The sequence below is a fragment of the Ovis aries genome, chromosome 4 (assembly GCF_016772045.2).
Source record: "Ovis aries strain OAR_USU_Benz2616 breed Rambouillet chromosome 4, ARS-UI_Ramb_v3.0, whole genome shotgun sequence".
NCBI classification, from domain to species: domain Eukaryota; kingdom Metazoa; phylum Chordata; class Mammalia; order Artiodactyla; family Bovidae; genus Ovis; species Ovis aries.
In genome coordinates this window covers 64,307,840-64,331,907 of record NC_056057.1, presented here as the reverse complement: position 1 = coordinate 64,331,907, position 24,068 = coordinate 64,307,840, and the positions used below count along the sequence as shown (strand labels likewise).

Below are 24,068 nucleotides of genomic sequence, written 5' to 3'. Positions count from 1 at the left end.
GTTTATAATTTTAGGGTTTGTAGGTGTTTGGATATTTATTTTAACACGGTCAAGATTTGTTATATAGATAGAATTCGGTTTCCTATTTTTCATTTACCATGGCATAAATATTTCTTCAAGCACGAACATTAATTACAAACTTTTTCAGTGACTAGATAATAGTTCATTTTCTGGATTTCCTGCCAAAGGCTTAGCTCTTTGTTTAATGTTAGGAGAAAATCTAAATATCCATTTTCTTACAATGTGTCCATGATCAGTAGGCATGGAGAACAGTGCTAAGGTGTGTAGTGAATTCTTGGTAAATGTTAGCTATTACTGTGTTTGTTAGTGATAATTTTGATGCAGCTGCAGTCAGAACACCTGGAGAAGCCATACGATGTCCCCTGCAGACTCCAGGCAGAAATATAGGGATTCCCTGTGCTTGCTCAACAGCAGAGAGAGGATTTCTCAGGAGCATAATTTCAGCTCCTTCATTTATGTCTTGGCTGTGGCAAGCTGAAATCCATCTGTTGTGAGCTCAAGAGCTCAAAAGCCTTGATTGGTTCAGGGTTTTCTTGTTGAATATGTGGCATTAAAAACTCTGAAAAAGCCCTTTGCTTGAATTTGGTGCATCTGGTGGTCAGATTAACATTTAGTTCTTTTGTGGCATGTGGTAGTATTAACTTTGAACTATACTTCTCCTGATGCCACTTGGGGCGTCCTGAAGAACTTCCTTGCTTCCTATCAACCAGAAAGCACCATTCTCATACCAGGGAGGGATTCCATTAATCAGAGAAATGTGTAGTAGGACAATTTTGAAAGTAATAACATGGAGAAGGGGACTGGAAAATGCAGTATGGAGTGGTTAGATAGGTGGGAAAACTAGTTGGAGTTGGGTAGGGGATTTGGAAAGTGGGCACTGGGTGCCGTGTGATGCAAGAAACTGAGTAAAATTGGAGTCATACTGAAAGAGCAACCATAAAAAAGGGTAAAAAAGAAATTGAAATGGAGGGGGAATTAAAATGTTGCTGCTGAGCTTTCAAGCTTTCTCTCCCACTTTCTTCCCCTAAGTAATCCTTTTCTATAATCCTTAAAGGATTTGAACCCTACGTATCAGAAACGATCAGTTCTGTGAGTCTTTATTAAATGTTGACAAGAAAGGCTAACTTAGACAAGTAATTAATTTGTAAAATTCCCAATACATCTGATATATGTGGAGTCACATGAAATTGACATATGAAATGACATAATGTATCATAAAACAACATTAATTTCCAAACACTTTAGAAATTAAAAGCAAATGTTTGCTTTGGATCCAGTTGGTCCTACCAGATCTGTTGGCACGTCCTTCCTCCTGATGGATGCTTCATTTTTCCCTTACATCTTCAGAATTATTATTTATATGGGATAGTGTCATGTTCTTGACCTGTTCTAGAAACTGATCTTTTCATTTTAGTTTGGACTAATTTCTCTGAATTTCTCATTTCCTGGTTGTGTATGCCTTCTTTAAAACAGATAAAATATCTTTATATGGGAAACAAATCAATGTCAAATTTTGTTTAAAAAAAAGAAATGATATTTAATTTTCTATATAAACCTCTGAAATGCCCTAAAGCATAAAACTTTACTTGGGTCTCATAAGTATTTGTATTACTGGTATTTTGAAGTGATGAATTCATTGAAATTTCTTAAACTTAATAAATGATGGGTTTTACAATTTAGTTTTTATCCAACTTTTGATTTTCAATACAAAGATCAAAATATAAGAGGCTTGTATTTCTAAAAAATACACAGAGACAGTTTCTTCAGTGTTTTGTTTCTTAACAACATTAAACATGTATCTGTTTGGCAAGTCTGTTTATCTGTCCTTAGAAATGTATGAGTGTTGAATATAATACTTTTTTAAGACCATGAATAACATTTAGAATACCATGTTCCCTGATTTTTTGAATCAGTTAAAAGGAAACAATATTGTTGCTTTGATGAATTGTCATATACGCTGCTGCCTTTTATTTACATTTTTTTTCTCGTTTATATGGGTTATGAAATTTGGCCAGTTCTGTTTACAAAATCATCCCAGTTTCATTTTTCTAACCTTGACATTAAGACCATAGAAGCATATCAAGGCTCTAAAATAGAGATGCTTTAAAAACTCAGAAGTGTTATAAGTAACTTTTAAGTATAAAAGCACCAGAAGTACTTCATATCCTATGAGATTTGGTACGAACTTTTGGAACAACCGAACTTTTTCTTTTTTAAAGTTGATTTTCCTTAGTGCATCTCTGCTCAGGCCCTCCCTTTACCTGGCAGGTGCCCCTATCAGGTGTATTGCAGAGACCCCTGTTTTTTCTCTTTGAATCCTGTGCTCGGCTTATGACCTGCTTTTGTCTCTCACTCATCCGCAGAGCCCGGCGTCTGCACGGTGTTCGGAGACCCTCACTACAACACTTTTGACGGACGGACATTTAACTTTCAGGGGACGTGTCAGTACGTGTTGACGAAAGACTGCTCCTCCCCTGCCTCGCCCTTTCAGGTGCTGGTGAAGAACGACGCTCGCAGGACCCGCTCCTTCTCCTGGACCAAGTCCGTGGACCTGGTGCTGGGCGCCGGCACCGTCAGCCTCCAGCAGCACCTGACGGTGCGCTGGAACGGCTCGCGCATCGCGCTGCCCTGCCGTGCGCCGCAGTTCCACATCGACCTGGACGGCTACCTCTTGAAAGTGACGACCAAAGCAGGTGGGCTTCCGGGAGCAAGGGCCTTCTGTGTACCTCTGGCGCTTCCCTCTGTCTCACCAACTGGTGCCCGGGAGCTGCAGCTGCTCCCTCTCCTCCTCCGTGGAGGAAAACCAGAGGCAGAGAAGTCCACCAACTGCAGGGGCTGCCTCCTTCTCCAGATGCCACAAAATGGCTGGAGAAAATCGGCATACCGAGGAGCCTTGCAATCTGATGCCAGTCACCCGCAACTTGCGATCTGTCCACATCCAGTGTCTTTTCATCCTCATTCCGAAAATAGCAGTTGTTCTCTCCGGATAACCACTGTCTCATGTTGTGTTGCTATTTTAGGTCATTGGTGTCCAGCTTGGAATCGTCAGTCTTTCCCAGTTCAGCTAGTCAAGTGCAGTTTCACATTTGTGAGAAAGAGTGTTTCCTTATTAACATCTGTCCAAGAAGGAGGGAATCCTCAAAAGCAAACTGCAAACGTGTGGGTGTGCATATGGGAGTGGGGATGATGGGCTGCGTGACCAGCAGTCCTGTCCTTTCTGGACCTGGGGAAGGCTGCTTATTGAGTTGATGGGCACAACTGTCAGCTTCTGCTGGGAGACACTTAGGGTGCTTGCTCTGACAGCACTCTCTCCAGCCATGGGCTCATGGAGCTGCCCACTGATGCTGAGACCTTTTCTCAGCATCACATATTGCCTGAGACTTGCTGGACTCTGTTGCCGCTCCACTGGCAGATACATTCCTCCTACGCCAAACTGTTCATAGTTGCTAATAAGTGACTCATAGGGGTTCACAGAGGCCCACATTCTTGTCTGTGAGATGTTGCCTAAGAGAGACATCTTAGAAGCAGAACTCAACCCTTTGTTATCAGCCCCAAAGAATGAATTCAGTTTGTTCACATTTTATATGATATCATGAATGGTTCCTTCCATGGTGCCTTTGGTTAGTGCATATTTCGGTCAGTTGGATATTGAACTGCATGTCCTCTTAGCATGCTATTTCTTTAAGCATGATATTTGAGGAAGTCAGTATATATTTATTTATTTATTTATTTATTTATTTATTTATTACTTTTTGCATTGATGAGAATTTAACAATGTAAAAGCATCACTTGGGTTCCAGTTTCTTTATCTAATATGGATCAGAAAGGGAAACATTTGATAGAGCAGCCACTTTTGAGGGCAGAGACTGTTCTCTTGGTACTTTCAGAACCCTGTTATTTTCTGTTCAAGTCAAAATAAATTCGGTAAATTGATTTGAGCTGATGAAATGCCAGCTTAGCTAAACAAAGGCAGGAAACCAAAGAGAAACCCATGGAGATTTTTATTTAGAGAATATGGCGTGGTTTCAGTGAGAAATGTTAAATATTAATGTATTTGAGCATTTTATAGAGAAGAATGTTCACTTTGAAAGTGGTAGATGTGAAGAGTTCTGTACGTTCAACTTCAGAGGGATTAATCCACCCCAGAAAATTCAGACACCAGTTGTTAACATTCAAATGACATGTCACTCTGCACATGTAGGCCTCAGCTCGTCTCTTTGAAGGAGGCAACAATTTGTGGCTTCATGTAAAATGGATACAAAACAACCTATCATTACACAGTACTAATTAGAAGTACCTTGTTTATCTTTTTGCATGCTGGCTGAACATAACGGATACTACTGATATGGAAATTATTCGTCAGCCACAACCCAATTCTCAAAGGAATTCTGCATATTCAAAATTACTGACAGTCGAGGAGGTTCAGTACTGCTGCTCTCACAGCTGCCAATACCTAACGGAATAAGTGTACTCTTTGTAAGGACCTCACATGGTAAAAATGAGCAAAAGGATGAGGCTGCTAAGAAAATAATAATAGATCATAAATGCCATAATTGGATTAGTGTATTTAACTCTTCTAGGACTTGAATTCAGCTTTGCAGTTTGTCTTTTTCCCATCTCTCTTGCCATGATGCAGCTAATTTATGTGGTACCTTTACTACTCAGGTGACCAACTTCCTGTAGCACACGGAGGGCACAAACTTTCTGCTTCCTAGGGAACACTTCATATCTCTGGGTGCTAAAATTGCTTTGAAATTATCTATTGAATGGAACAATTCCATTTCCAGACAATAGTCCTTCCTACTCTGGTCCCCAAATCTCAGTTTGTACTACCCCTTAGGGATGTTTTCATTTTTATTACCTATTGATTGTCTATCTAAAATATTACAGTATATCCTTTGAATGTTTGTTCTTCCTCCATAATTTTTTTTCCATAAGCTCAAGTGATCAAAGGATATTTCTTTGAAATAGCCGTTTAAATCAAGACTGCAGGTGTAAGTTGGGAGATGGAGAGAAATGACTCTTCGCCCCTGTGGTTTATAGACTCAGCACTTCATGATAGAATCTTTTGGCAGAAGAGCACAGGTGGCTGTGTAGCTTGGGTGGAATTAAGCAGTAGTTACATATCCAATAGCAACTGGGTAGTAACAGAAGGCAGAGCAAGGTTTGGTAGCTTGAGGAAGCTCCGCTCCTTCCTGTCACAACTCCCCTCTCTCCCCCGCCCAACTCTCGGCACTTAGCGAATCATTTAAAATATTTCCTTTCTGCCATCTGTTCACTTCATCAACTCCACCTGAAACAGTTACGTCAGATCCACCTGAAAGTATTAACATGTAGGAGTGTGGCTTTGTATTTTACTTTTGGTAAAACTCTACATCTGAGGAACCTGGAGTATATATATGTTGTTGTTCAGTTGCTAAGTTCTGTCCAACTCATTGCAACCCTATGAACAGCAGCATGTGAAGCTTCCCTACACACACACACACACACACACACACACATACACACACACACACAGACACATGCACATATTTCTTTGGTATAAACTCTAAGCAGAAACAATTCTCCGTTTTTAAGCATCACTATGGTATGTCTACAGATTTTGCACCTCCTCTCTCTTAAAAGTGGACTGCGGCAAAAGCAACAATAACAACCAAAAACAAATAAACAAACAACCGCAAAATAAAAGACCAACAACTTTCCCACCAAAAGAAAAAAAATTAGTAATCTGGAGCCAGGTCACACACTTGAAGGGTGAAAAACAGGTTGGTAAAACATTCACTGGTGAAAAGGAAAATTGGAAGACTCTTCATCCAGTGGAAGGAATGCAGCTGCTGCTCACATCCCAGATGAGACATGTGCTTCAGCTTTGGCCTTCTGACTGCCAGTTGTTTCTACCAATTTCCCATGCAGAGAATTGGGAAACTCATCCCAGCTGCGGAAAAGACTAACCCCAAACCCTCAAACACTTCCATGGCATTTTCATTTCATAAGATGCCTATTTAAAAGATCTTTTGGAAAAGCAATGTGTTTTTCAATTACAACTTATTCATTTTTTTTGCCTGTCACTACTGTAATTTACTTTGCATGGATTTTACTCATGTAGAGAGTAAAAATAACCATGCAAATACATGTGTATATGATACAAGAATAGACAAAGTCATCTGTAGTCAAGTAAGCCATCCAAACACAATAGGAAGCCTAACATTGTTCTGTGAATATCTTCTTAACATAATGATAAAAAGAGGAAAAGGGAGTGAATTACAAATTATTCTCTTATGTTGAGGATTGTGTTTCATGAAAGAGATGTCAAGAGTCTTAAGAAAAAAAGCACAAGTGTTAGTCATTCGTCGTGTCTGACTCTTTATGACCCCATGGACTGTATGTAGCTTGCCAGGCTCTTCTATCTATGGAATTCGCCAGGCAAGAATACTGGAGTGGATAGGGAATATTACTGATGCAGGGATTGAACCCAAGCCTCCTGCCTTGTAGGCAGAATCTTTACCATCTGAGCCACCAGGGAAACCCCAAGAATACTGGAGTGGGTAGCCATTCCCTTTTCCAGGGAATCTTCCTGACCCAGAGATTGAACCTGAGCCTCCTACATTGCAGAATCTTTATCATCTGATCAACCAGAGAAGCCCAGAGTCTTGAGAAGAGTATATTTAAAACACAGTGGGCCTGCATCTTCTTAAGCATGCAGGAACCACCAGTCCATTGCAAAGAAAGAATGACTGACTTGTTCCCTGTGAGTTGAATTCCCATGAACTCAGTTGCCCAAAATCTCAAATTTATTGTATCACTGCCAGTAATTTTGCTGGAGCTCTTTTGGATGTAAATTCTCGACAAATGTGGCACTTGGAAAAGCAGTGTTTGCCTGCTGTCTAGGAAAGAGATTTGTAGTTTGGAAAATTTTGCAAGGTGGAAAATCTTTGGAATTATGCTCTAAAAGTTAGAGCGTTGTATGGAATTGATTTTCTCCCTTCATTTCTCTGGCTGGGCAGCTGCCTAGTTACAGGAGTATGAGGTCAAGTTTCTTCTATACCTTAGAGAGTATATTACAAATCAAATTATAGTTTGCTTGTCTTTTTTCAAAATGTTATTTCAGTGTCTTAACTGGCATGAAATTCACAAATTTCTTTGGCTTTGCCGACTCATTGTATCAATTTGCAGGGTAATTCATTCATTTAGTGAGAATGTACTATGTGCCAGATAATGTGTTCGATGATGGGGCATGAAGAAATAGAAATTGTTGTATACAATAGTTGTGATTGTCAGAATTGACCCAATGTTTGAGATCCTCACAGAAGATCAGTCCAGTGTGTGGACAGACTAGCAGCATGTCCTTGCTCTGATCACCTTGTCCCATCATTGTCTTCTCTTCACTCAGTTACTCCCAAAGCCCAAAAGAGACTTTCTTATGACCTTCTTTCCTTCTTTTTACCTAATTCTATTCAATTGCTTTCGGGAACTGAGTTGCTTCTCCTGACCAAGAAACCTTCTCTCCCTTTGCCTTGGGCTGAGAATACTTCCATTCTTTTCAGGTACCGTTCGTGATTTCCATGTGAGTCTTTCGGTTTATTTCTTGAGAAATCCAGTTTTGGACCACTGGTTTATCCTTCCAATAATTTCCCCTAAAGCAGATCTGTAACTCCTTCTTATGTCAGTTGTGAGGCCTGCTCACAGAATGCTATTTGGCCAGGTTTCTCTCCTCTAGGACCATGACCAAAGGAATATTGGCTTAGGGAATATTATCTGTAGCATCTTACTTCTGGGTGTCTCCTACTGCCCTTACGTCACTAATGTTGCCTTATGCCAATTTTATATTCAAACAAGATCCATTCCATCCCTCCCCACCCCTTTCTTCTTTCTCATCACCACCTTATTTCCCAACTTCTGAGCATCTTCTGAGCATTTACTCATCAGGCTAATATTGATCCTTCAGGAACAAAGATAAAGTCTTTTTTCAAAAAAAAGAAGAAGCCGCTCTCTCTGGATACTCAGAAAGGACTAAATCAAAGACTAGGTTTTGTCAGAAATCCAAGAGGGTAAGATTGAAAACACACAGCCGGGGATATTTTCTATTTTTTCTGTTAAAACAGAGCTTTTTTTGTGGGCTGTCACTCTTAGGAGACAGGGACAGTGAGTAAGGAGGAGTTCCAGGGCAGAAATGCACCGTGAGCTGTTGTAGGTGTCCCCTTGGTGCTCATCTACAGCACTGGTACCTGGTTCATCCATTCACTGGGTGGCTCAGGCACTGCCAAGATACTACCAAGAGAACAGTAAGAAGAGTTTCCACCACACACTTGAGACACACAGAAAATGTTAATAACAGAATCATCATTTGCTCGGGGTTGATTCTTGAAAGACTCTCCATGAAACCCTCTCCTTTGTCTTATGGGTAGTGTGATCACATACCGCACCATTTCTTCCTGACATCCTAATCAAACTGATCTGTGCTGTGTGACAGCAGAGCCTGGCTGTCCGACCCTTGACAGAAATTCCGCTTTTCAGTGGGGTCACTTGTTACAGTAAATCCTAGATACTCAGGGCTAGTAGGTCAGGAGAAAATAAATGTTCTCAGACAAATTCTCCAACTGTTTAGATGATCAGTTCAGCAAACCAAGAGGGGATTATGTTCTCAACCTTGTGGAGTAAAGATCATTTCCTCAGTGAACAGTGCTGTCCAGGTGATTCTGTCCAGCACATGAGGAATTTTGACCTGTGGCCTGGTAACCGCCATGCTTACTCAAATGTTGAAGCTCATGATCAGCCCAGATATGCATGGAGACCCCAACCTAAGTCTCATAACATCTCAACCATGGAACCATGGATTAAACAGCTGTGTGTATCTCATGGATGACTGTAAAATAATGAGGAGGCAAATGTTTTCATTTGTGTGAGTGTTGTCCTTTGAAGAGGATGTGTTCAGAAGCTTTATATTTATTACTTTAATACTTCCACTATGGCAAATAATTTGGAAATTTTCACTTGGCTCTAAATATCATCATATGGGGAGAATATTAGATAAAGAGAAAATTACATTGCAAATTATCATCTTTGTTATCTTTCCATTTCCACATTATAGTAGTTGTTGGATAAATGAAAACATGATGTGAACCAAGACAATTACTCTGAAAAAGGGCAAAAATATAAACCCTAGAGTAACATGATCAATGAAGAATCATCTGTAAGTCACACTATGTAAGATAACATTGTAAGGGCAAAACTCATACATTTAAAAAGTTCTAAGCCCCAATAACTGATTTGTGTTATATCACACAATTTTTGATGTGGAGAGATTGAAAGGTAATCGTGATTTCAGTGAGGTCCTTAGTGTTCCTTGCTAGAGGACAGTCATATGTACTGTATAAGAATCTACACTTGAAAAGTGTTGGTGGATTCAAGAGTGATTGCTCCTTATTTCCTCTAGGTTTGGAAATATCCTGGGACGGAGACAGTTTTGTAGAAGTCATGGCTGCCCCCCATCTCAAGGGCAAACTCTGTGGTCTTTGTGGCAACTACAATGGACATAAGCGTGATGACTTAATTGGTGGAGATGGAAGCTTCAAGTTTGATGTGGATGACTTTGCCGAGTCCTGGAGAGTGGAGTCCAATGAGTTCTGTAACAGACCCCAGAGAAAACCAGTACCTGAACTGTGTCAAGGGACAGTGAAGGTAAAGCTTAGAGCCCATCGAGAATGCCAGAAACTCAAATCCTGGGAATTTCAGACCTGCCACTCAACTGTGGACTACACTACTTTCTACCGGTAAGCACAGTGCTTTCAGGAATGGGCTTGGGTTACACACCAGAGATAGACTTGACCTTGGAACAGAAACTGTCAAATCCCTTGGTGTACCAGGGCCCCCAAGCATAGTCTAAATACCCCTACTTCTTTCTTGTCTTGAGACTGATCTCCTCTTGAATCAGTCCCACATTATGTCTCAAAGTAAGAAATTGTAGGGAGTACTTCAGAGTTATCTTCTATAAGTGATTGTTTTTGTGTCTGCAGGTTCACTGGAAAGCTAGGGACACCCTAGGGTTTTTCCAGGTGTTAGCTTGACTCTAAGATTGAGGAGTGCTTCCCAAATTCTGGCCTGAAATACAATGGTATAGGGCAGAAGTGGGAATCTCAAATTGCTCTGGCTGCCTTTGGGTATTTCAGTGAGCTCAGTTATTCCAGGTTTGAGGAAGGGTTCATCAGGTCTTTCCCATGGTCTGGCCCCAAACAGATCTGCACATAGAAAACGAGGTGGCCAGATGAGAGTTCCTTGGATTTTAGCCAACTATGAGACTTTGTGTCCAGAGTTAGAGGAGTATAGAAACAGGGCTTAAGAGACGGAGGAAGGAAGTCTCTCAGTAAGACTATGGATTCCATAACCTTTTCTAATTCGGATTAACCCCCTTCCATACAAAGCAACTGGTTACAGAGGAGACTTGGCTTTGGCATCCATGCTACAAGGTTGCATTTGTGAATGGATGAATTTGGCCTGGTTGTACTTCCATTTACTACACGATTCCATGGGTTCAAGAGCTGTGACTATCTATAACTTTAACCACCACTGGGTGTGGGAGGAAACATGAGATGAACACAGCCCCAAAAGGCCTTGTTTAAGTGATTTGCCCATGCCTCTTAAAATGAGAAAACTCCTGTGGTCTGAAGCCACAGAGAAGTTATTTTTACTCTTTAATTGCCACCAGTTTATTTCCCCTAGTTCTTATTAAATGTGATTTTTAAAATTTTATTTAATCTTTGGATGTAAAAGATAAAGTTCTATAAAGTCAGCTCAAAGTGTGGTGAAAAAGGATGATCCCTGTCATCACAAATTCCTGAACATGACTGCATCTGTCAAACGGTTTGGCTCCAACTCATGTATTTAGTTTCTTCAAGCCATTTTCTGGTTGTAATTTGAATTCTCTGGGTTCCCTTCTTTCTCTTCCCTAAACCACCCAATAGACTGACCTCACCCTTGTCTACTGAAACTGAAAGATCTTTAATACATTCTGGAGTGAGTTAAGCACCTGGATAGACAAACCAGGCTTCACTTTGAAACTAAATACCCATCACTTAAAAGTCTGATGGGAAGCAGTTGTTGTTTAGTCCCTAAGTCATGTCTGACTCTTTTGTGACTCCATGGACTGTAGGCTCCTCTCTCCATTTAATTCTCCAGGCAAAGATACCAGAGTGGGTTGCCACTTCCTTCTCCAGGGGATCTTCTGGACCCAGGGATTGAATCCATGTCTCCTGAATTGGCAGGTGGATTCTTTACCGCTGAGCCACCAGGGCATCTTGAATAGGAAGCAATAGAGCACAGTAATTAAGAACTTTGTGGTCTCTCTGAGCTAAAAATCCAGCCCAGCTTTACAAACTTAAACAGTTATTTAAGCTCTCCAAACCTTGGTTTGCTTATCTGGAAAATGCAGATGGTAAAAGACCCTACCTTGAAGAGCCATCATTCAGATTCTGTGAGATGATGAACGTAAATACATCTGCTTAACCCAGTGCCCCAGAGTAATAAGTACTCTGTAATTGTTGGCTACTATCATATCTTCTATCATTAATTAAATGATTAGCCAGTGTTAAGGCCTCTTTTGGATGCTCTCCTAGCCCAGGCATGGATTTGGATTGGACCCTTCTCGGTCTGAATTAGAATGAAAAGGCTATACTTCTCCCAGGACCCTAGCAGTCCACACCTTTGGTCTTCATCCCATTTCAAAGGAATGTGTTGAAAGCAAAAATTGGAGAGCAGGCCTGTAGAGATTCATCCCTTTTTGCAAATTTCTATTTCTTTGCTCTTTGGTGATTTATTTTGTATTATGATCCCTGGACTGTGAGCAGGAATATGATGAGCACCTTGGCAGCAGTCGTGAGAAATGACGTTGACATGAACAGAGAGAATGGAAACTGTTAGGGGGCCAGACAGATGCTTGCCTTCTGCTCTTGAAAGTTGCTACAGTGGCACAGTAAGGGATAGGGGAGTCACTGTGTAAAGGGCTGGTTGCCTGAGTTTGGAGAGCTTTTGAGAATGCTCTCAGGATCTTTGTGTACTGAGGTTTGGAGGATAGAGTATGGTGGGAAGTGAGCTTATGTTCTGCTGTGTGTGGTGTAGGGGCAGAGCCCTCTTCCAGGCCAGCCACTCCCTGGAAGAGGCAAGGGGAGCTCAGGAAGGCAGAGCTGGGCGATCCTGACTGTCACTCACTTTGTTGATGACTTCACTCTCCAACTGAGAGGTTCACCTCCATGAATTTTCAAGTGAGGGTCGCCAGTATTGGGTAGATCTTGGATTTCTTTCTTTCTTCCAAGCACAGATGTAGCAGGAGAAAGGAAAGAAACAGAGTCCACATGGAAAGAGAATTCTGTTCTCAAGTGATCTCCAGCAAGGACCAAACCTTAGGGAGCCTTTGGGAAGCAATGGACTAAGAAGGTATTGGGTGGTTCCAGGCTGGGTGTAACCTCAACTCTGCCACTTGCTAGCTGTGTGGTCCTGGTAGCTTGCTGAGCTTCAGATTCTTTGTCTGTAGACTAGACATGGCAGCAGGTACCTGGTGGTGCTCCTCCAAGGCCTGAGGTCAATGGGCAGTGCCATGTTGGCATGTGATAGACAGGCAGTCTGCTTTATCCTATGTACCTTCCTTTTTTTTGGAGAAACTTGCCCCTGCTCAGCCACTTACTTTTCTGATACTTGGTATATTTTCCCGTTCTCATTGTGGAGAACAGATTAGATAGAGTCTCACTGATGTATCTGCAGAGCAATTAAAAATGAAAAAAAATTATCTTTTGTGACATTGAATGAAATATGTAAGTTAAGATTGCATTGTAAATGTTTAAAAACTTGTTGTTTTTCGCCTTATCTAGAAAAACGGTACAGATGAACCTATTTCCAGGACAGAAATAGATGCAGATATAGAGAATGGATGTGGGTGGGAGAACGGGAGTGTGGGACAAATTGGGAGATTAAGATTGACATATATGCAAATGTTGTTCCGTTGCTAAGTCATGTCTGACTTTTTGTGACCCCATGGACTGCAGCATGCCCATGCGTGAAATAGATAGCTAGTAGGAATCTGCTGTAAAGCACAGGAAGCTCAGCTCAGTGCCCTCTGACGACTTGGGTGGGGGTGGGGGGGTTGGAAGTGGGGGAGGGAGGAAGGCTCACGAGGGAGGGAGTATTTGTATACACACAGCTGATTCACTTCATTGCACAGAAGAAGCTAGCACAGCATTGTAAAGCAATTATACTCCAGAAAAAGAGCACAATACATGTTCATTGTATAATATTTAAGTAACATGAAAAAGAATAAAGAAGAAAATAGCTGTCACATGACATTCCACACATGTAAATTTTTTCCTGCCTATTTTATGTCATTGGTGGAATTTCTAAAACGAAGCTTAAAACACTGTTCTGTGTGTTAAGTGCTGTGATCTTTTTTATGAGTCAGTATAGGACTAGAGAGATATGTCTTGATATCATGAAAAGTCCTCTATGTAAATTGTATATAAATTCAGTTCCTTTCATTTTCTCCTTATCCTTCAAAGAAATATCTGTATTTTCCTCTAAGACAAAGAATAAAGTTGCGTAATATACGAATGCAACCTTCCAAGTACCATTGTATTTGTTACGTAGAGAGGGAGAGGATAAAGGAGGTGTTTCTCTGAGGAAGTTTTACCGCTTTTGGGTTTCCTTAATTATGTGGCAATTTCCACCAGGAGAATTCTATTATAAATATGAGATAGTTCTTCCTATAAGATCAAAATAACAATTGTGATTTTTCTGAGTTAGAGTTTACTTTTGAGATGTCTAGGACTTAGAACTCATTTTATTTTAGTCTTACCCACTTCAAAAATTTTAATAGTAAACTGTCTATTGTCTAAAAACTCAAAAACTTTTGCAAATAAATAAGAGATGACTACATAGTAGCCAAGACTTTTTTTTTCTCTCTCTTTTGGGAAACTTTTCTGGTTTTGCTTATTTTTTCTTCACAAATTAGTTCCACCGATCATGGCCTCATTTGGTCTAAAAATGTAATATTCAAAGTCTTTGTGATCAGCATGATTTGGTTTCATTAACTCACTGAATATGTTTGGATGCAAAATAACTTGATCATGAATCACCTAAAAATTGAGTTGTCCTCCAGTTAGTTAATCTCCCTTACAAGCGTTATGCATTAGCCTTCGATGGTGTTTTACTGAGACATTTCTGGTAGCAAGGGAGGTAAGTAGTATCCTGTGGAAGCATGAATGTGAAATCGTTTCAATTATATCTGGATTCCAACATAGGCTCCCCTGAGAAGATGCTGTCTTTGTGTTTCTTTGCTCATCCTTTATTTTCACTTCCCTCCCCCAGCCTCGTGTTGCCTTCTCCATCTGTGTCTTGACTGCCAGCTGAGAAATCCAGGAGAAGTAGGCTGCCCCCAACCCCAGAGCCTCCCTGGAGGTCCTCAGCAGCCAGTACGGGGTCCACTGACCACCCTGACATAGACCATGCTGACGAGCCCAGCCCTGGCAGCCCCAGGAGAGAAGCAAGCCAGGAGATGGGCTGGGCTGTGTGGGCCACTCTGGGGAGAGAGAGACCACCTCTACCTTGGGCTGGTGAAACGCTAGCCGTGGGCTTCTTCCCACACTCAGGTCTGATTCTTGGATGAGCTAGTTGCAAGTGAGTGTATAACCTGTCAGCAAAGCGGGCCTCTCCCGTTAGGGCAGGCCCCCATCTCAGAGCAGCCAAGAAAGAATGTGCACTGTCGTGAAGCCCAGGCATTTGCAGACCACGGTTGTCTCAGGACTGTTTTCCTCTCCTCACTCCCCTTTGTGGGGTATAATTCACTGGAGTGAGAGCTCTGCTCACTTGTTCGGTTTGGGAAAATGGCTGGGAATCCCCAGTCTAGGACATGTTCTTTTCTTTTCATGCAGTGGTTTTTACATCTGTAAGGAGTTGAAGGAAGGCCAGAGGATTCACAGACATGTCCTTCCTGCTGAGGTCCTGGGAGGTGGGTGGTGGGAGTTTGTGCAGGAGAACGTTGGAACCCCGACAGCACCGCAGTGTTGGAGATAATGGCGTCCGGGGACTGCCGGTGGCTTCCTTCCAGGGGAAGATCACAGCCTTTGTGGATGACCCACTTTATGTTTTCCTATAAAGGAAACTCACCATTTATTATAAAACAAGAGGAGGGATCCAGGCAAGGAATACAGACTTTATGTGTGTATGTCTGTTTGTATGAGAAAATCGTATAAGGCTAACTGCTATTCTATAATTCAAATCAAGCCAATCTTGCCTTGTTTCAAAGAAGAACGTTCTTGGAACATTTCTGTTTACAACTTTTAATGAGTTGTCTCAAACTGCCATTAGAACTAGGGTCCTAAATCAAATGAGATGTTCATTTTATAGTGTGATGTTCTAAACGTGCTTTTTCATTATTCCTTTGGCAAACTCAACTTTCAGGATGAGCAGCCACTCTGTATCTGTAATAAAGGTGACACCAGGTGGCAGTAGACTTCAGCCCTTAAAGTTCAACATGTTTTTCCTCCTCAGTAGCTCACTCCTTTTTGTTTTGCTTTTTTTTTTAGAGTCAGTCCTAGGCTGCTCCTTCACTGTATCTAAACATATAATGCCAGTTCCTTCCTCTGTGTCCATGTCTTTCCCCTGCCTGAGATGCCTTCATTTTCTACATTGATTTAAGCTGAAGGCACAGCTCAAGTTTCAGCCTGGGCCTCTGTAAATGTTCTTATTTGCTTTCTTAGAGATGCTGATTGTGTTTATCCTTATTTAGCACATATACTGTGTTGTATTTGTGGCCGTTGTCTCACGCCAGCATTGGATTTTAGGTTTACTTGGTATTGGGAAATGTCTTTTCTCCTCTTTCGTATTTCATCTAGCATCACTCCTGGAAGTTCTACTTTGGGGAAGGTTTTCTTAGCTCCCTTCATAGCCTCTCTGTCATCTTTATTCTCTCTGATCTCCTTGTGACTTCTACCCCCAGTGTCACCTTCACCTTAGGTCTTTATCCCTACGCTTGTTACACACTTTTAGTCAGAATGTGCACACTGTTCTGTCGTTTCAGAGAATAGTCAGAGCCTCTGTCATCTTTGATGCTTCAGAAACGATCTGCTCTTCTTACTGCATGAGTCTGTTACTGTGACTGCCAGGAGCATGCCTCTGAGTCACAGAATCTGCTTCTGAAGGTGAAGTCGCTCAGTCGTGTCTGACTCTCTGCGACCCCATGGACTGTAGCCTACCAGGCTCCTCCGTCCAAGGGATTCTCCTGGCAAGAGTAGTGGAGTGGGTTGCCATTTCCTTCTCTGCCTACTCACAGCTCACCTGTAAGCCACTTGGACCTCCTGGATTCAGTCTGTCCTTTCTGTCTATAGATGGGTGGCATTTGTGCTTGCCATCTTCCTGTGTGGTATTTTGACCTATAGATATTTCTGCATTGACCTCTGCCACCATCTTATTCCGTGGAGTCATGAACTAGCATTGACTCTTCTTGTTACAGTATGTGATTCTATTTATAGAAGCATCACAAGGAAGTTCTCCTGAGCCTTTTAGAATCCCAGGTTTTTATTGGAACTCGATCACCCACTGCCTGTGTGGCTGACCTTCTGTAGCCCCTCCCAGAGGTCATACTAAAGCCTTAAGTCTCCAGCTTTTCTGGAGGTTGGAACTGTTATCAGGTGGCCCAAAGCCCCCAGCATAAAGCACATTATTAGAGTCTCATAGCCAAAAGTGTTAGTCCCCCAGTTGTGTTCAGTTCTACAACCCCCTGGTCTGTAGCCCACCAGGCTCCTCTCTCCATGGAATTCTCCAGACAAGAATACTGGAGTGGGTATCCGCTCCCTTCTCCAGGGGATCTTCCTGACTCAGAGATCAAACCTGGTTCTTCTCCATTGCAAGGCAGATTCTTTTTACCATCTGAGCCAGCAAGGAAGTCCCAAAGGGCCCAGGGGGAAAAAAAAAAAAAAAAAAAAAAGACTCTCCTGTCTGGCAGGGCATTCCAGGGGCCTAGAGATTACTCTCCAGGAGCTAAAGGTCAAAGCCAGACCCTCTTTGGGCCAAGTTAATTCACTACACAACCTTCCTGGCTCAAGGTTAAATGTAATTTCAGTTTGATTTTAATGTTAGCTTGAAGTTTATTTTCAGCATAAACTTCCTGGAATCCTGCAGTGTTTCTCCTCAGAAAATTGTATTCTGGATTGTAATTAGATGGGGCTTTTGAACACAGATTTGAATGAGTGTCATTGTAGCAGGTAAAACACTAATTATTTTGTAGCAACTCTGTTGGTTGCTTACGGTACTTTGATGACTCTTCAATGAGCAGGAAGCCGTGTGGTTTAGCTTTATTATATTTTCATTATCAACAGGTAAAAAGCCCTTTCCAGCCACAAGAGTGTTGGCTGACATGAGGAATGTTTTCTTTATGTTACTGTTGAGCTAAGTGAGGCACTGAGAGGTGAGGGGATTCACTTCAGGGCCACCCATGAAACCTGAGCGGCCAGCCTGATGGGACACCTGCTCTTGGGTTTCTTTCTCAGAGCTTAGCTGGAGCTCGTATGGCTGCTCTCAGAGTCTATCGTTGTCCACTCAAGGTTTTGAATATCCTGCTTCTGCCATGAGCTTATAAAGGAGGATTTCATTAGTCATTTAATTCACTTCCTTTGCAGCTCTTGCATGTGTGTGTGCGCTGCATGCCAGGGACTGCTCTAGGGACTGAACAAGAGATCCAAAGGCTATTCCTTCAGACAGCCCATGGACAGACAGCGATAAATAAGAAACAAGGCATTGTCAGCCGTGAGAAGAGGAACGGGGGAATTGGTTGTGATGTGATAAGGTGGGCTGAGGGCACCAACTTGGAATAAGGTAGACGGGAAGGTCTTCATGAGGAGTGCCCCTTGGAGTGGAGCCCACAGAGCATGGGAAGGACTGGGGGAGGGCCTGTAATGGGCGGGGGAAGGGCAGGCCCCAGTGCGGGAAGTGTGGCCTGTCGAAGACTAGAAAGGAGGCTGTCAGTACCGGTGCCTTTAGAAAGTGATGGGTGTGCTGCCAATAACTGCATGAGCTTGGAAGTAAGTCCTCCCCCGGTCAAGGTTCAGATGAGATGTGTTTGTTGAAATTTATTGTTGAGCCTTTCCTGTTTTCCTCATTCAGTAAGTTTTCATTTTATTGCATTCTGCATGTCGTTTTGTAAGCTGATATAAATCCTTTTTGGAACGAGTTGAGGGATAAGTGACAGTGGCCGGGGTAAGAGATCTAACAGCTCTGAATATCTATTTTTTGTGTGAAATAGAGATAATATCACCAACAGATTGCTCATGAGGCTGGATAAGTTTTCCCTTGAAATGCCCAGGTGGAAGCACAAAGGAATCCACTTCCCTTGACCGTGTCACTGTATCATAGCACAGTCTAGTGGCATTCTGCCCTGATCTCTGAGGTTGCAGGTTGTTCCATGGAAAGTTAAGGTATGTGCTTGGATGCCAGAATGCCTCAGAACCAAGGAAACCTGGGCACGGGTGTCCTCAGAGATGGCCCTGTGTGGGCTGGCTTCCATCAGACCCCAGACAGATGGGTTGGATCTTAGATATTTTGTGAGTCCTGCACTGTGAGTCAGTAAAGCCACAGGGACAGGGTCAGATCTTGTGAAATCAGTCAGCATCCTGGCAGGGCTCTGGGCTTTGCAGAGGTAGCTCACTGGCTTCTGTGCTCTGGGAGCTCAGAGCTGTCCTGGGTTTGATGGTCATCCAGGATTCTTTGACTATTTCTCAATCAAGCTGGCAAAAATTACAGTCGATGGACAGTGTGCACATATGAAATAGGAGGAAGGCTCTTGCGATGCTGGATCCTCCTACACATTGTCCTGTGTGGAAATATTATAGTCAATCTCAATTTTCTTCTGACCTGGCAGACAAAAGGAGCAGTTAGCTTTCATACACAGGCTTTCACAGGGGCTGGTGTTTCAATCAGGGACCAAATATTCAGGAGTGTGTATGTGTTAAAAAAAAATAAGACTGGTTGTGGGGGCAGTTTTGTTAAGGAAGAAAATGCTGAATTATTATTCTTTTGTTAAGGAAGAAATGCTGAACTATAATTTTTTTATATCTACAGGTCTCTTTTCTAGACTAAAAGTCAATGATTCATGTCTATGAATCAATGAGATCAATAATAAATTAAAACAGCTATATATTATCTATTGTGAACACACACACACATAGGTTATTTTATTATTAGGATTCATTGATTAAATAATTTAACAGGCGCTGTTCTAGGTGCTGGAGGTATGGCAGTGATTGAGATAAATGAGTCCTCTGGCTCACAGAGTTTGCAGTGCAGGCAAGAGTTTTGCAGTGGGTGAGCAAGATGAGTAAACAGGAGTGTAGGTAGGAAAGGGTACATCTTTAATAGAGGATGCATAGGATGCTATGGATATCTTCCGGGGGCATGGCTTCCTGGAGGAGGTGACTTTCTAAGCTGAAACCAAAAGCATATGTGGGGATTAGCTGCACAAAAAGAATAGGGGTTTGGGGAAGAGCACAAAGGAAAAGATTCCAGCCATGGAAGACCGTGTGTTCAAAGAGATGAAAGCCAGCGAGAGCCTGGCATAGGCAGCAAACAGGTGTTCAGTGGGGCAGTGTCATAAACTGAGAGGGGTTTGGACTGTGGGTCAGGAGGCAAGGCCACGACCAGATCATTACAGTTTATGCCCCAGCATTCATAAGACATGAAGGGGGCACACTGTACTGTCTTTCAGCCATTACTTGGGAGCAGCTTATATTGGGCATTGGTTCAGTCAAGTTGAAGATTTATCATTTATTCATCATTCATTTACTTGTCACTTTGTGTTCACTGACTGTGTAGTCACCAACTGTGTAGTCACCAACTTCATAGACTGTGTATGCCTTAGGTCATAGTTCTCAAACTTTGGCAGGCATCAGAATCATTTAGACAGCTAGATTAGACATTTAGATGTTTAGATCTGGTGGGTCTAGGCCAAGGGCTGAGAATGTACATTTGTAACAAATTCCCAAGTGATGCGAGATTCTGGGATCACACCTGGAGAACCTTAGCTTGAGCGGAGAAATTAGAACTGCTTCCGGGTGTTTGTGCATTCTCAAGGGACTCAGTTCTTTGAGCCTTGGTCTACTCCAAGACCTTTTTATGGCTGATGGGGCTGATCTTTCCTTGTCCTATATAGTCAGGTTTCACACATGAGAGATGAGAACACAGAGTGTGTTCATTGGAAAAGGATTTGGAGCTAAGCACATGCCCACCTAGGCTAAAGTGGTCATTGGAGCTCAGTGGCATTTTTTTGGGGGGGGGGGTGTGTTTAAAGTACAGGCACCAAATGGAATACTGCTCAGCCATAAAAAAAGAATGAAATTTTGCCATTTTCAGCAACATGGATAAACTTGCAAGATATTATCCTGAGTGAAATAAACCAGCAAAGAAAAACACTGCATGATAACACTTAAATATGAAATCTAAAAAATGCTGCAAACTAGTGAGCATAATAAAAAGCAGACTCATAGACACAGAGAACAAACCAGTAGTTACCCATGGGGAAAGGGAGGGGGAGGGGGCAATATAGGTGCTTACAAGATACAAGGTATTAGAAATACAGTGAACTACAAGAATATAGTATACAACACAGGGAATATAGCCAATATTTTACAATCACTATAAATGGAGTATAACCTCTAAAAATTGTGAATTACTCTGCTGTATACCTATAACTTAGATAACATTGTACATCAACTGTACTTTAATTTTTAAAAATGGAAAAAAAAATACAGGTACCAAACTAAACCTTTTACTATCTTGTTTTATAAATAAAAAGGCCCTGGTATTACTGCTTCCTTATTTGAAAGGCCAAACCCAGCAGAAGTGCTGAACTTGTTTGGCTGGACCATTTGTGAATTAAAATCCAGAATTCTCCTGGCCACTGAAATAACTTTTCACAGAGCACCCAGGCCTGGGACCCACTTTGGTCACTCTGGGATGAATGACCCAGTGCCCAGCAAGTGCCCTCCCTGGAGAGAAAGCTGGACCCAGTGCTGCTCTGTTGCTGACCCAGGTTGGAGCCAGCGTTCCCTGGCAGAGACAGAGCTGTCCAAATCCTCCCTTCCCCAGCACAAAGCACAGACAGGCCTGGAACTGGGAGCCAGGCTGGTGAGCCCAGGGATGGCCGACAGGATGTATCTGTAAAAATCTGCTTCCTTTCTGCTGGCTTCAGGCTTGAAAAGAACCTGGTCAGTGGGCACAGAGAGTAGAGAAATAAATACTTTACAAGGAAAGGGGGAAATGTGGTGACAATACTGGAATTAATAATTCTTTTAACATGAAAGAGCTTTTCTCTGTGATCTTTACTGTCTTACCTAGGGTTTGGAGTTTAAACAGAGCAAGAGGGTGAGCTGGTTTCTTCATTGTATCCCAAGCATCTGGCCCATGTGTGAGCACAAAGGTAGGATGCATCTGAGTTGCTCAAAGAATATGGGCCAGAAGACCTTTCAAAACCCCTGAAAGCTTTTCCATACGAATAAGCAATCAGGAAATTGGAGTCTTCATTTTGTCTTTGTGATCAAAGCCAGAGAGGAAAGATATTAAGCAGATACTGACCCAAAGTTTTGTGGCCACTGTTAGAATTTATTGACTGGATGGCAAATAAGGACTGTGGGAAAGCCGAGGTTGGTGTTTACTTGAAGGGAAGAAAAGATTTGGATTCAGAGGTTGACTGGAAACAGAAGCCTGCCCTACTACGGAAATGAGTCCATGGGCTTTGGTAATAGGAGGTAACAACACATTTACAGCATTGATTGACATGCATTATGTGCCTGGAACTCCGGGACACCTAATAATATATGACAGTGTTAATAATAATGGGCAATGCCATGAGAAGAGGAGTAGTAACAGCTTACATTTGCATGCTGTGTGCCAGGTGGCAGCTGAGGGCTTTCCCTGCATTTAGTGTTCCATTTGTGTGCATGAGCAACACGAGCTTAAAGGAGGTAAGAATATCACCCAAGGTCACCATGCAAGGAGGAGGCAGAGCCAGAATTAGAGAACAAATATGTTTGACCCAGAGATTGTATTTTTGATCATTGCCACCATAATCTGGTAATAGCTCCTCCTCCTAGCCCATCCCTGACCTGATTGTCTCCATTTTCTAATACTCAGTTTTTGCAAAAGCTTCGTATACTGCTATTCTTTTCTTTTTGAAGGGTTTTTTTTTTTCTTTTTAAAAATTTTCCTTTCTTTTGAGCAAAATTGTCTGCTCAGGTTTTGTAAGTATTGTGCTGGCTGAATTTTAAATAGAACGATTTCATCTTCGTAGTCTTTTAAAAAGAAATGTTTGTATTTCAAAATAGTGGCCATTTTATACTCAAATTTTTTTTTTTTTTAACTGATCCAGAGTATTAATTCTAGAGATAAGAATGCCTGATTCTTCTTGAAAGGCTGAGTTCATTATGGAACTGGGATCCTTGATTCTAATGCTGTGTGCCTTAAAAGTATTTCCTTCTTTTTCATTTTCTTTTCCTTCTCTTTGGTTATAAAGATGGTTTAGAAACAGTTTCTAAAGAAAGAAACTGATTTTTATTTCACATATTGCTTGAGATGTTTCGATTGATGTGATACTAGTAACTCAATGCTTCTTGACTTTTGGGAGATCACCATCCTTTTTGAGGTTCTGATGAAAGTTAAGGGTCTCTTGTGTGAAAAATGCACTCATACTTGTGCATACAACAGGGAATTCTCTGCCTAGGTATCAGCGGACCCTCACTTCAGAAATCCTGCCTCCTTCCTCCCTCCCTCTCCCTTCAAGTCTTGAATAAATATTTTTTGAACCTTGTTAAATGTTAAGAACTCTGCTGTGTTAGGATTACAGTGGTGAATGAAACAGGCATGGTTTCTGTCTTCAGGAAGACAGCAAACTAGCATCCCTACAAATAAACCTGCTATGATGTGTGTGTACTTGAAGGACAACTTTGGTGTATCAGATCATGTAATGGGTGGGTCAGATCCTGTAGGTTTGCATATAGGGGAAGGGGGAGGCAGATGGATTGGAGAAGAAACTGCTGCTGCTGCTGCTAAATTGCTTCAGTCGTGTCCGACCCTGTACGACCCCATAGACGGCAGCCCACCAGGCTCCCCCGTCCCCAGGATTCTCCAGGCAAGAACACTGGAGTGGGTTGCCATTTCCTTCTCCAATGCATGAAAGTGAAAAGTGAAAGTGAAGTCGCTTCAGTCGTGTCCAACTCTTAGCAACCCCATGGACTGCAGCCCACCAGGCTCCTCCATCCATGGGATTTTCCAGGAAAGAGTACTGGAGTGGGGTGCCATTGCCTTCTCTGGGAGAAGAAACTACACTTATGCAAATATATACACATATATATATATATGTATATATATTCAAACAAAGGAGTTCAGGTAGCTGTGCTGTGGGACATCTGTAATGTAATTTGACTCCAGTATGTAATAAATGTGTGTACTCACAAAGGGCTGAAGGGCACACCATCACACTTCTGCAAAATACATTTTCACCTAGTCACTGGCATTGTTCTTTATTATCTATATCAGATGGAAAGTCTCCCAACAGAATTTTTGAAGTGGCTGATGATGCAGAGATAGAGCAAGGTAGTTGTCCAGCTAATCAGTGAAATAGTTCATGTTTATGAATTGTAAGGTTGTTTATGCTGGCTTCCCTTCTTGGTCTTTAAGGGGTCTTAACAGATGTTGGGCCACAAGATACCGCTGAAGGGCAAGCCCTCGGCACCAGCCCTGCTTAGACTTTTGACCTGTTTAGAGACGTATTTCACTCCCCCGACACTCATTCCTTTCCGTCTCTGATTCCCACACTCTGTCTGTGGTTACTGTTAATAGTGACTGATGCCCTGCTTTCCTGGACCACCATCTAATCACCCACTTTGTTCCACCTTCTGTCCTTTCCTTGATTTGAGCATCACCCATAGCATTAGGTAAGAGGCCCTCCCCACATGAGTCTCAGGCCCAGAGCACCCCTCAGGATGTAGACAGTCCCAACTCTGGGAGCCCCATGTACTAATGTG

The 24,068-nt window shown here is 42.1% G+C and overlaps 1 protein-coding gene across 2 annotated transcripts in view; it reads left to right on the top strand.

Annotated features, from left to right (window-relative positions):
* Positions 1 to 24,068, top strand: part of BMPER (BMP binding endothelial regulator) — a 257,047-nt gene that overhangs the window by 174,123 nt on the left and 58,856 nt on the right. Inside the window, exons 12-13 of one of the 2 annotated variants that reach the window (XM_004007905.5) lie at positions 2,385 to 2,714; positions 9,455 to 9,791. In XM_004007905.5, coding sequence (XP_004007954.2) covers positions 2,385 to 2,714; positions 9,455 to 9,791 — 667 coding nt within the window. The remainder of the gene's footprint in view (positions 1 to 2,384; positions 2,715 to 9,454; positions 9,792 to 24,068) is intronic. The other variant, XM_042248614.1, reaches the window with a different exon arrangement.